General features: G+C 51.0%; 1 protein-coding gene across 1 annotated transcript in view; it reads left to right on the top strand.

Moving 5' to 3' along the window:
* The first annotated feature begins 2,300 nt into the window (after window positions 1-2,300).
* LOC132386053 (prolyl hydroxylase EGLN2-like) overlaps window positions 2,301-13,262 on the top strand; it is a 28,778-nt gene continuing 17,816 nt past the window's right edge. The window contains exon 1 of the mRNA XM_059958343.1: window positions 2,301-3,712. Within this exon, the coding sequence (XP_059814326.1) occupies window positions 2,600-3,712 (1,113 nt within the window). The 5' untranslated portion in view covers window positions 2,301-2,599. The remainder of the gene's footprint in view (window positions 3,713-13,262) is intronic.

Genomic DNA, 13,262 nt, shown 5'->3' with positions numbered 1-13,262 from the left:
AAAGCTATCTTTGACTGCAGTTTACTGACTGCGTGTAGCAACCGCTACAACGTGTTTTTATCGCTGGCTGTCCAGAGGGGAGGTGCTGAAACGCTTTGTCGCGCGTCTGGAAGAAGTGAAAACTTTCCTGGGCAGCAAAGGGCTCAACTTTCCTGAGCTGGAACAGCCAGAGTGGCTGGAAAAGCTACACTTCATGGTAGACATGACAGCGCACCTGAACACGCTGAACACAGCTCTTCAACGGGGTAAGGACGTACAGCCCTGCACATGTTGGAGGATGTTTTGCATTCGAGCGCAAGTTGACGTTGCTTGCCAGAGATTTACAGAAAGGCACATTGTCTCACTTCCCCAATTTGAGAGAGTTCAAACAATGTCACGACATGATAAATTCGGAGTATTTACATTCTGCAATCATCGCAATGCAAACATCGTCTGGGAAACGCTTCTGTGAGTTCAGAGAGGAAAAAAACACATTATCCTTCCCGGTCACTCCCCTAAGCATCGATCCATCCCTACTGAATACGACTGCATTGTCAGGTGTGAGTCAACCTGAAGAAGTATGATAAATATTTTAATTGCGTATTATTTTACGTATATTCATATGTTTTCATTGTTCAGTGAAATAGTCCTTTTATTTTTCAGGTTGACAGCTGGCTGACGTTATTTTTGGTTTGCTGCTGGCGGCAAATTTAAGTTTGGCGTTTTTCATAAATACAAGAAGGACTCAAATAGACGTTGAGTATTTTACTTAAAAGTAACCTTCAACCCAACGTCTTTTTTTCGGAGTTCAAAATGTTTTTGTTGCATGCAGAAATGTAATTTCGTTTTCTCTGCAGGAGTTCATCAATTTCATAAATGCAACACATTGTAGTTTATTTATACATAGCATAAAGGCAAAACAAAACGTTGTATGCAGTGTTATTTCATTTTAAATGTCAAACGGGTTTTGCGGCTCCCAGTGTTTTCTTTTCTGTGGGAAACGGGTCCAAGTGGCTCTTTCAGTGGTAAAGGTTGCTGACCCCTGGCCTAGTCCCACTGACCTGCAACTGGCCCATATCCCTCCATACACCTCTCAACCATGTGCCTGTCCAAGTTTAAAAGTGTTAAAAGTGAGCCCATATTTACAACTTCATCTGGCAGCTCATTCCACACTCCCACCACTCTTTGTGTGAAGAAGCCCCCCCAATGTTCCCTTTAAACTTCTCCCCCTTCACCCTTAACCCATGTCCTCTCCCCTAACCTCAGTGGAAAAGCCTGCTTGCATTCAGTCTATCTATAACCATCATAATCAGTACCCCATTCCTGCCTTCTCCCCATATCCCTTGACTCCACTGTCTTTAAGAGCTCTAACTCTTGAAAGCATCCAGAGAATTGGCCTTCACTGCCTTCTGATACAATGACAAAGTTGAATCTAATCTACTCTCCATGCCGGCGGGTGTCTCTGTGAGTGGTGCCTGCGCCTTTAAGAGAACGCCCGCTGCCGCCCTCTGCTGGCGGGCGTCTGTGTGAGTGGTGCCTGTGCCTTTAAGAGAACGCCCGCTGCCGCCCTCTGCCGGCGGGCGTCAGTGTGAGTGGTGCCTGCGCCTTTAAGGGAGCGCCCGCTGCCGGCGGGCGTCTGTGTGAGTGGTGCCTGCGCCTTTAAGGGAGCGCCCGCTGCCGGCGGGCGTCTGTGTGAGAGGTGCCTGCGCCTTTAAGGGAGCGCCCGCTGCCGGCGGGCGTCTGTGTGAGTGGTGCCTGCGCCTTTAAGGGAGCGCCCGCTGCCGCCCTCTGCCGGCGGGCGTCTGTGTGAGTGGTGCCTGCGCCTTTAAGGGAGCGCCCGCTGCCGCCCTCTGCCGGCGGGCGTCTGTGTGAGTGGTGCCTGCGCCTTTAAGGGAGCGCCCGCTGCCGCCCTCTGCCGGCGGGCGTCTGTGTGAGTGGTGCCTGCGCCTTTAAGGGAGCGCCCGCTGCCGCCCACTGCCGGCGGGCGTCTGTGTGAGTGGTGCCTGCGCCTTTAAGGGAGCGCCCGCTGCCGGCGGGCGTCTGTGTGAGTGGTGCCTGCGCCTTTAAGGGAGCGCCCGCTGCCGCCCTCTGCCGGCGGGCGTCTGTGTGAGTGGTGCCTGCGCCTTTAAGGGAGCGCCCGCTGCCGGCGGGCGTCTGTGTGAGTGGTGCCTGCGCCTTTAAGGGAGCGCCCGCTGCCGGCGGGCGTCTGTGTGAGTGGTGCCTGCGCCTTTAAGGGAGCGCCCGCTGCCGCCCTCTGCCGGCGGCGCCGCGGTGGTGCCGGGGCTCGGTGTGTTTACCGGGTCACGTGGTGCGGGTGTGCACGTGTAATTGACACAAGGGCTGATGGAGAAAAGGTGGCGGGTTCCTGGGCTTGTCCTGCGCTCAATGCAACTCGGCGTCTATGCATCCAGTTAAATGCAGCGCCCGGGAGATCGCGGACGTTTGCAATTCGCCGGGAAGTCTCTCTCCTTCTCGCTCCGCTGGCGTTTCGCTTGAGTGCGTTTGTTTCTCGGCAGGAAATGATACAGCGCGGCGGGCCAAGTTTGGGGGAATGAGGAGGCGCGGCCGCCTCGGGGCGATCGGGACCGTGGCGAGTCATGGCCCGGGGACGTGAGCCGAGATGGCGGATCCGCCGTGCCAGTGCCTGAGGTCGGCGCACGCCGGCGCCCCTCGCCCCGCTCGCCGCCCGCCGCCGCCCCCGCTCCGGGGATCGGCCGCCCCGCAAGGTGCCCGCATGGGGCTGGAGGGCTTCGGAGGCGAGCCGGTGGCTGGCTGCAGCCCGCCCTGCCAGCTGCTGTGCCCGGCGGAGGGTGGCAAGAGGAGCGAAGCGGGCAGAGACATTGTATCCGCCCAGCTGGCTACAGTATCGCCTGGCACCCAGCTGGTTACATCTGCTGACACCCAGTTGGTTATGGTATCGCCTGGCACCCAGCTGGTTACAGTATCGCCTGGCACACAGCTGGTTACATCTGCTGACACCCAGTTGGTTACATCTGGCGCCCGATTGGCTTCAGTATCGCTTGGCAATCGGTTTGCTGCATCAGCTGCCTTCCAGTTGGTCGCATCCCAGGACTCACCGACAGTGGGCACTGCGCCTGGCAGCGGAGGTTCGAGGAGGTGCCACCCGGACTGCTACCTGCCCGGCGACCTCCTGCTCACCCTGGACCCGCTGGGCACCCTCCCTCCTACCCGGCAGGCCTCGGGCGGTGGGGAGACCCCTGGCCCGGTGCCTGCCCCCTGGCAGGGGGAGGCGGGCGCCCAGCTCAAGCGGAGGAGGCTGGAGAACGGGGAAGGCGGGGGCAGCGGCAGGCTGGCGAACGGGCACAGCGACGCCGTGGCGGCCTGCAAGAGGAGGAAGGCGGAGGGGCTGCTGGAGGGCCAGGATGAGGGGGCGCGGCTACGGTGGCAGACCCTGGAGCTGGTCAACAAGTACGTCGTGCCCTGCATGAACAGCTACGGCATCTGCGTCAAGGACAACTTCCTGGGGGCAGTGCTGGGGGGTAAAGTCCTACTGGAGGTGCTCTCCCTGCACCGCAACGGGACCCTGATGGACGGCCGGGTGGTCAGTCCCCTCAGCGTGCCCACCCGCAGCATCCGGGGCGACAAGATTGCCTGGGTGGAGGGCACGGAGCCCGACTGCACGAGCATCGGGGAGCTGATGGCCAGGATCGATGAGCTGATCATCTACAGCTCCGGGCGGCTGGGCAATTACGGGATCAACGGGCGGACAAAGGTGAGTCTCTTCCCCCCCCCCCCCACTCCCCGTTATCCATCAGGATATAGTGTGAATCAGGCCCTTTGACCATGCTCTCCCCCCCCCCCCCCCCCGATTTAACCCCTGACTAATTACGGAACAATTTACAACATTTAACCTACTAGCCAATACGTCTTTGGACTGTGGGAGGAAACCCACACAGTCAAAGGGAGAGCGTACAAACTCCTCACAGGCAGGGCAATGGAAATGGGATCATTCCTGTCTCAATTCCACACTCAACCCCGCACTCTCTCTGCATCTTTAATTCCCTCTCCCCCCCCTCTCTCCCCCCCTCTCTCCCCCCCTCTCTCCCCCCCTCTCTCCCCCCCTCTCTCCCCCCCTCTCTCCCCCCCCCTCTCCCCCCCCCTCTCCCCCCCCCTCTCCCCCCCCCTCTCCCCCCCCCTCTCCCCCCCCCTCTCTCCCCCCCTCTCTCCCCCCCCAGGTTGTGGGTGCCAGTGTTAATGGCGGACACAGATGCAATTCCGATTCTTGTTAGGTGGACGCTCAGTTTTGCTGCTGATGGGCTGGTGTGGCAGGCTAGGATGGGTTTAGCTCTGCATTGTACTCAGCACCAGCCTTGTGGGCCGAATGGCCTGCATCTGTCATGGACTGTTGAACGTTATGTATTTAAGGTGGAAGGTCAGGGAACGAGGGCTGGGGGGGAGCTGAGCTCAGCATAAATTGCCCATGAGCCTACTGAAAGGGAGGGCACTCTAGAAGGGCTGAGTGGCCTCCCACCCCCACCCCAGTTGTGTTTCTTATCCAGTCTTAATAGTTGTGTGTATTGAGATGCTCACCCTGCCTGCCCCTGCCCACCTCTGCTGTTCCTCGAGCGTGGATGTATTGTCAGTGTCGTATGGAGGGAGTGCCAAGCTGTCAGATTCCACTCCAGATTAGGCTGCGTCCCCCTCCTCGAGGTCTGCCCCGCCCCCAACACCGGTAGGGGGGAAACAGACGTTCTCTGCTTATGTCCTGTCACACCGCTGGCGTTGAGGGCAGCAGTGAAGGTCTCCCATCTCTCTCTGTGCATCCCGTTACACACAGATGGAGGATTCTTCACTGCTGTTTCCGAGCAGGATTTGTTTGACCAGTCGGGGTTGTTGGCCCTGAGCCGAACCCCCGAACCTGGCTGGACTACTCTCGGTCTGGCCTCTACCCTTTGACCTGTTGGGCATGGGTGACCCTATCAAGAGCCAAAGCACAAGGCCCTGACTCCAGCCAACGTCACTCTCTGGGTCATTGAGGCTCACAAGCCTCCAAACCCTCCAACACGGTTGTGACCCTCTTGGAGGCCAGGTATCCCGTGGGACAATAATATTCCCTCATGTTCCTGACACAGACCGGCATGTTTGTCATCTGTGCTTATTGCTGTTCATACATTGGCGCTGGAATTTCCCATCCTATGATAGGAACTGTGCTTTTAGTTTAAAAACGCGGTGAGGAAGGACTGTCAAGTCCATTGCGGCTCCCGATCTCACATTCTCTCGGTCAATCCCCACAGCTCTGTACGTTGTCTGCCCTCTGGTCCCCATCTGTTTCAGACAAGATATAGGGGCAGAATTAGGCCATTTGGCCCATCGAGTCTGCTCCATCCTTTCAACATGCCTGATCCATTTTCCTCTCAGCCCCTATCCCCTTATCCCTTCATGCCCTGACCAATGAAGAATCTGTCAACCTCTGGACTTGGCCTCCGTATCCATCTGTGGTAACGAATTCCACAGATTCACCACTCTCTGTCTAAAGGAATTACCCCTCATCTCTATTCTGAAAGGGCGGCCCTCTTTGCTGAGTCTTTGGCCTCTGGTCCTGGACTTCCCCCCCCACCATAGAGGAAACGTCTTCTCCACACCCACTCTGCCGAGGCCTTTCAGCCTTGGATAGGTTTCAGTGAGGTCACCCCTGGTTCTTCTGGAAGTGGGTTCTCTGACTGACGCTACACCAGGCCTCGCACTGCTGATAATCTTCCCTCTGCACAAGAACGAGGCCTTCCCCCCCCCCCCCCCACACCAGCCACTACTGCACTGCCGATCATTGTCCCTCTCTGTGTAAGAAGGAAACTTCTCCCCAGATCGCTTACTCATATCGTGTGCCTGAAATTTTATCTCTGCCTGCCCTTTCCTGCTGACGAGAACAGATTTTCTCCTGTTATTGCATTGTCTGCAAAGTGCCCTTAGAAATGTAAATATTTTCCTAATTCGTAAGATTAAAAGAAATCTTAAAGATGAGCTTTATTAGTCACATGTAGATTGAAGCATACAGTGAGATTTACCACAAGTGAGTGAAAATCTGCGTGCTGGAAATCCCAACGACACACAAAATTGCTGGAGGAACACCTGTGGGAAAAGAGCGAACAGTCGCTGTTTCGGGACGAAACTGTTTTCCACTGATGTTGCCTGGCCTGCTGAGTTTCTCCAGCATTTTGTGTGTGTTGCAGTAAAATTCGTGGTTTGAGTCAGTGACAAACACAGTCCAACTGTGTGCTGGGGCAGCCTCGCGTGCCCACAACTTACCTAACCCTAACCGTACGCCTTTTGGACTGCGGGGGTGAACTGGAGCTCCCGGAGGGAACCCACACAGTACCGGGGGGAAAATATACAAACTCCTTCAAAGTTCAAAGTAAATTTTATCATCAAAGTACATGTACAACCCTGAGATTTTCATGTTCCTGCGGGCACACTCAATGAATCCAAGAACCACAGTCGATTTATCGAAAGTCCACACGGACGGCGACTAACCAGCGCGCAAAAGACCACAGACTCTGCGAGTACAAAAAGGAAAGAAATAGTAATAATGAATAAACGTTGAGAACATGGGGAAAAGAGTCCCTGGAAGTGATCCGTTGGTTGCAGGCTGCAAAGGTGCCACGCCAAGCAGGGACTGAACCCGTGTCGGGGGTTTGCTGGCTCTGTTAATCAATGCGGTTGCTGCTGTGCCACTGCGCTGTGTTACAGAAGGTCAGAGTTCGTAGTGGATGGTCAGTGGAACAGCGCAGGGTTAAATGTGGCCAAGTGCCAACCCGCTCAGCCTTCACCGCCTGCGGAGGGAACTGGTCTGTCAATAGTCCCCATGCCGGGTTTCATTGATGTTTCACGTTGGTCCCTTAAGACATAGGAGATTCGGGTCAGTCTGCCTGTCAAGTCTGTTCTGCTATCCCATTATGGCTGATCCATTTTCTCTCTCAGCCCCGATCTCCTGCCTTCTCCCCGTATCCCTTCATGCCCTGACCAGTCAAGAAACTGTCAACCTCTGCCTTAAATATACCCAATGATTTGACCTCCACAGCCGCCTGCGGCAATGAATTCCACAGATTCAACACATCTGCCTAAAGGAATTCCTCCCCGTCTCTGTTCTAAGTGGACGTTCCTCTATTCAGAGGCCGTGTCCTCTGGTCCGAGTACTTGTTTCCCGTTCCGCCGCTGGCATTAAAGCAACAATGAAAGTCCTCTGGCAGTGTCAGAAACACAGAAAACCTATTTTTCTATCCAGGAGTCTATCTAGTTGAAAGGACTAGATAGAGTGGACGTGGAGAGGATGTCTCCAATGCTGGTAGAGTCTAGGACCAGCGTGCACAGCCTCAGAGTGCAAACGTGTCCCTTTAGACTGGACGGGGATGAACTCCGTTAGCCAGAGGGTGGTGAGAATGTGCAGTTCGTTGCCAGGTCCTCAGTTATATTTAAAGCAGAGGTTGACGTGTTCTTGATTAGTCAGGGCATCAAAGGTTATGGGTGGAGAAGGCAAGGGAATATCGTTGAGAGAGAAATAAGTCAGCCATGATGGAATGGTGGAGCAGAGAGGATGGCCTGAATGGCCTGCTTCTTGCTCCTGTGTCTTACAGTGTTATGTGCTGCACTTTATATGTGGAGTGGGTGAAGGCCCTGGCAGTGTGGTCGCTAGGAGGATGTGGGGGGGGGGGGGGGGAGTGCACAGGAGGATATGGATTGGTTAAGTCAGAGGTCGGCAACCTGCGGCTCCAGAGCCACATGCGGCTCTTTGATCTCTGTGATGCGGCTCCCCGTGGCTTGTTAGCTTTTGAAATGTAATTCAAAATTTGAAGATTATGGTGATCTTGTACAATATGAAAACTTTGCGGAGACACCGTTTCCTGGCACATCCGAACCGGCTCACAATTAGCCACCGTTCCGACTAAGGGAGATAGCCTACGGGGGTTTGTGAGTACGTGTCTTTTGGAGCATCCGCGCCCACGGGGACGGGTTGAGAGAGGCTTTAAAGCAAGGCTGTTTAGTTCGAATAAAGTTACCTTTGACTGCAGTCTTTATTTTAGCGCTGCGTGTAGCGCTACACTGCTACAACGTGCTTTTTATCGCTATTAATATACATCACAACTGCCAATGCCTGACACCCGCCAGTGCGCGCATTCTTTTAATTCTTCGATCCAAGGTAGGCTACCTATGGAGTAACCTTCAACCCAACGTCTTTTTTTCGGAGTTCAAAATGTTTTTGTTGCATGCAGAAATGTAATTTCGTTTTCTCTGCAGGAGTTCATCAATTTCATAAATGCAACACATTATAGTTTGTTTATACATAGCATAAAGGCAAAAAAAACCCGTTGTATGCAGTGTTATTTCATTTTGTGGCTCCCAGTGTTTTCTTTTCTGTGGGAAATGGGTCCATATTGGCTCTTTCAGTGGTAAACGTTGCCGACCCCTGGGTTAAGTGAAGGGGCAAAGATCCGTCAAAAGGAGTATAATTTCTGTGGAGTTGTCCGGTTTGACAGGAGGAGGAATCGAGGTAATGTCAGAAGTTTTGAGAGGTTGCAGAGGAGCGAACTGCAGGGATTTTGGGCCATTCCAGAGCACGAGTCAGAAAGGGCCCCTGCTCAGGTCAAGCAAGCGATTATTGTGGCAGAGAACTATGTAGCTTGTTGCTCAGTGAAATGGGTAACAGAAGGAGCAAGGTCAAAGTCAAGTTTATTGTCATCTGCACAAGAACGCGTGGGCACAGGTGCAGTGAAAAACGAACCTGCAGTGGCACGGCATTGCAGAGCTCAGAGACTCCGAGACTTGTACTGAAGGGAAGACGGGCGCTAAGTTAACTTCTTGTCCAGCCCTCCGACCGTCTGATAGAACGACGGCCCCTCCGCTCCTATTCACAGAGGTTAAACATACATTATGCACGATTTGTGAACGAGAGAGCACAATTAGAATTAATGTACTGTAGAGCAGAGAGTACAGCACAGGGGCAGGCCATTTGGCCCGCAGTGTTGTGCTGAACCAGTTTAAAAAGTAAATCACAAAAACCCCAAAATCAAACCGCTCCTACCTACACCATGTCCATATCCCTCCATCTTCCTCACATCCATGTCCCTGTCCAAACATCTCTTAAAAGCCTCTGATGTATTTGCCTTTGCCACCACACCAGGCAGTGCAACCCGCAACTCACCCCTCACATCTCCCTTGAACCTACCTCCTCTCACCTTCAATGCATGTCCTCTGGCATTAGACATTTCAACCCTGGGAAACAGATACTCACTGCCTACTCTACCTGAGCCTGTCATATTCTTGTAAACCTCGATCAGATCTCCCCTTGTCGTGGTTTTTCGTGCCTCACAAATGACCAGGAGACGCAGAAGATTCTTCAAGAAGGGTTAAACTTTAATTTGCAAATCAAAGCTGAGACAGTCATTGAGCTAGTCGCTGATTGCCCACCGATCCTTGGACACAGCATGTTTTATAGCAATCTCCTAGTTTAGTTGCATTAGCATATGCAATCGGTCTATAGTTGTGTATCACACACTATTGTTTCTACCCATTGACTTAATCATGTTCTAATCCACATCTCTTAGCTACCTTTCATTAACACACCATTGTCTTCTACATTCTTAATATTTCATTCTCCTGCTAAATTGGGTACATGCATAGCAAATAGCAAACTCAGAACTGACCAATGTTCTAATCTACATCTCTTTAGCTACCTTTAACACACCATTGTCTTCTACATTCCTAGGATTTCATTTTGGATACATGCATAGCAAGCTGACTACATAGTTTTGGTTACACAGCAAATAATGCAACTTTTACACTCCAATATATCCCTCCTTTGAGACTCAGAGGGTCTCACACAGAGAAAGAAAACTAAGAGTCCGTGCACAAAAGCCCCAATAAACTCAAGCACTTATTCCCAAATCTCGGGTTAAACTATAATTTTCTGCACCAAGACCTCAAAGCATTCTCTCCCTGTTACCCTGGGCTGCTGAGCCAAAAACCTGTCCCTCTGTACCTGAGACAGGGAAAAAGACTCAGAAGCCCTTACAATCTACTCCCACACTGTCGTTTTGCTCTTGCTCATCCTGCAGGTGTTGTAGGCTGTAACGATACATTTTCGGTGTTTCTTTCTCCACTAAGCTTGCTTCAGTAATTGCCACGAGCATCGGAAATTGTTTGGTTGCAGCACGCACTACAAGAGATTTGAGACAAGGAAGAAAACAGCACAGCACAAGCGCACAGCTCAACAATACAATACTGACAGTTATTGCTATTTTAGTCAGCCATGCTCCCCATCCTCCGAGTCTACTTTCCAACCAATCAAAGAACTGATGTCCAAACCCTGCATTCTGTTTGACCTCCGTCCGCAGATTCTTTAATTTATTCATTGCTCTGGTGAAAGACCCTTCTGGGCTAGTATTGTTAGGTATGAAAGTGCTGCATTGTTCTCCAAACATTACACACACACCCCATTTGTCTGCCAAAAGCCAATCCAGTACCTGTCTGTTTTGCCACGCCATCCTGCTAGTTGCATCCAGCTGTTGCCCTAAGGCCTCCAGTGCATCATCGGTGTAGTTGATGAATCTCTGTTGATTGTAGTATACATAGTTTATCCATTCAACATTTTTGCTTACCCCTATCACAGGTATGATAGCTTCCCAGCCTGCAGCAATCTCATGCGGTGTCAGGCATGCTATTCGATTAGTTTGCATGCGGTAACTCATCAATGCTAACGGTAAAGCATCGACCCAATTAAGTTTAGTGTCTGCACAAATTCTGTTTAGTTTGGCTTTCAGGGTTCCATTAATTCTCTCTACCATGCCCTGCGACTGAGGGTGGTATACACATCCAAATGAGGGTGGTATCCTCAGCGCCTGTAGTACCACTTTGACCACTTTCTGGATAAAAGCTGAACCATTGTCTGAGCTAACTTCTGTATGTATTCCAAATCTTGGGATCACTTCATTTGTCAGAAATTTTACCACTGTCTTTGCCCCTTGATCTCTTGAAGGTACCGCCTCCACCCATCTGCTAAATCGATCAATTACTACCAGCATGTATCTTTTCCCTCTCACTGTCTTTACCATGTCTACGTAATTGATCACTAGATGTTTAAATGGTCCTTCAGGTACAGGAATGTGGCCTATTGGGGTTGTAATTCCCTTTCGAACATTATTCTGTGTGCATACCTCGCACTGTGACAAGACAAAGTCCACTGAAGCCTGTAAATAAGGTGACCAAAAACCATCCTTCTTTATTTTCTTTATCACTTCCCCCCTTGCACAATGGTCCATCCCATGCGCTTCTGAAATCAGAAACGTCAGGAGAGGGGTGGGCGCTACCAACAAACCGTCTTCCATGCTCCACAAGCCTTCTGGGTTCTGCTTGGCCCCCCTTCATCTCCACATTGTCTGTTCTGCCAAAGTTGCCTTACCTTGTATTTCAATTAGGTCCTCTACCACAGGTTCTGGAGTTAGGCTTACCTGGGGGGGGCAATGACAGCTGATGTAAATCCAGACGCTTTTCTGGCTGCCTCGTCCACAGCTTGATTTCCCTTTGTTATTACATCATTTCCCTATTTATGTGCCTGACATTTTACTATAGCCAATGCTTTAGGTTTCATTATGGCTTTTATTAAGTCTAGAATTTGCTGACAATGTTGTATGGGATCTCCATTACTTTCTTTAAAACCCCTCTGCTTCCACACTGCCCCGAACAAATGGCATACTCCATGGGCATATGCCGAATCAGTATAGATGTCTACTTTCTCACCTTCCATCGTTTCACACGCAGCTGTCAGGGCTTTGATTTCCACTAGTTGGGCGGAACATGGTTGGGGACAGGACTCCATCCTAATAATCTTATAGCTCGACTGATCCTGCTGCACTACTGGGAACCCTGCATGATTTCCATCATAATCCCTGTAACAAGAGCCATCTACGAACAGAACCTTTTTATCTGCAACCTCTAGTGGTTCTGACCGTAAATCTGATCTCAATTTGGCAAATGCCATCGTCTTCCCTACACAATCATGGAGTTCTCCTTCATAGCCTAAAGGGACAAAATCGGCTATATTACTGGTAGTGCATCTCTGTATAGTTATATCTGGAAATGTCAATAGCATCTGATACGCTGCTATCCTGGCTGGCGTCAACACAAATTTACCTCTTTCCAGCAATTCTGCTACTTTGTGGTGTGTGTACAGAGTCACAGGATAGCCCAGGGTTACAGATGATGCCTTTTCATATGCATAGTACAGCGGCGCCAATCCCTGATAACAGGGTGGATACCCCTGAGCCACCTCATCTAGTCTCGTACTGTAGTATGCTATCGGCTGCTTTGCTTTTCCTGTGCCTGTCTCCTGTGTTAGAACCGTTGTGACATAACCCTCCTGTCAGTTAGATACATACAAATGAAAAACCTTCTCGTAGTCAGGCAAAGCTAATGCTGGTGCTGACTGCAATTCCTGCTTAATAGTACTGAAAGCTATTTCCGCCTCTCCATTCCACTGTAAGCCGTTCTTCAAATTTGTACGTCCTGCTTCTTTCATTATCTTTCTCAAAGGTGCCACAATCTCAGCATATTCTCCTATCCAATCTAAGCTGTACCCTGCCATTCCCAAAAACGTCATCATCTGCCCTACAGTCTGGGGTTTGGGGGCCTTAGTTATTGCCTCAATCTGATCTGGTGCTATCGCCTTCACTCCCTTGGATATTACCCTGCCTAAGTATTCCACTTGCTGCGTGCAAAATTGCAATTTCTTTTTGGATACTTTATGTCCTCCGTGCACCAGCTTCTCTAACAGAGTTATAGTGTCCTGCTCACACTGTTCCTTACTGTGGGAGCAAATCAACAGGTTATCCACATACTGTAACAATGTACTTTCCAATGGTATGCCCTCTAGGTCTGCCTTCAACACCTGATTAAAAACGTGTAGTGAATGTTTAAATCCTTGCGGCACCTCTGTAAGTAAATGCAAACAGATACTGACACTGGTCGGCGAGACTAGAGGAGTGCTGATGAAAACCGAACACAAATCAATCACTGAAAAGTAACTTGTTTCTGGCGGAACGTCAGTCAAAAGCGTGTGTGGGTTGGGAACTACCGCTGGCCAGTCCTCTACCACATCATTTACCGCTCGCAAATCATGCACCAACCTCCACTTAGATTTATCTGCTTATAAGACCGGCAGCAAAGAGATATTGCACGGACTGCTTGTTCTTTTAAGCACTCCTATTTCAAGCAACCCCTGCACTGTCGATGCTATTCCCTCTTCTGCTTCTGGTCTTAGAGGGTATTGTGGTCTC

This window comes from Hypanus sabinus, unplaced genomic scaffold, assembly GCF_030144855.1.
Source record: "Hypanus sabinus isolate sHypSab1 unplaced genomic scaffold, sHypSab1.hap1 H_10, whole genome shotgun sequence".
Lineage (NCBI taxonomy): Eukaryota > Metazoa > Chordata > Chondrichthyes > Myliobatiformes > Dasyatidae > Hypanus > Hypanus sabinus.
This window is presented reverse-complemented; position numbering and strand designations above follow the sequence as displayed.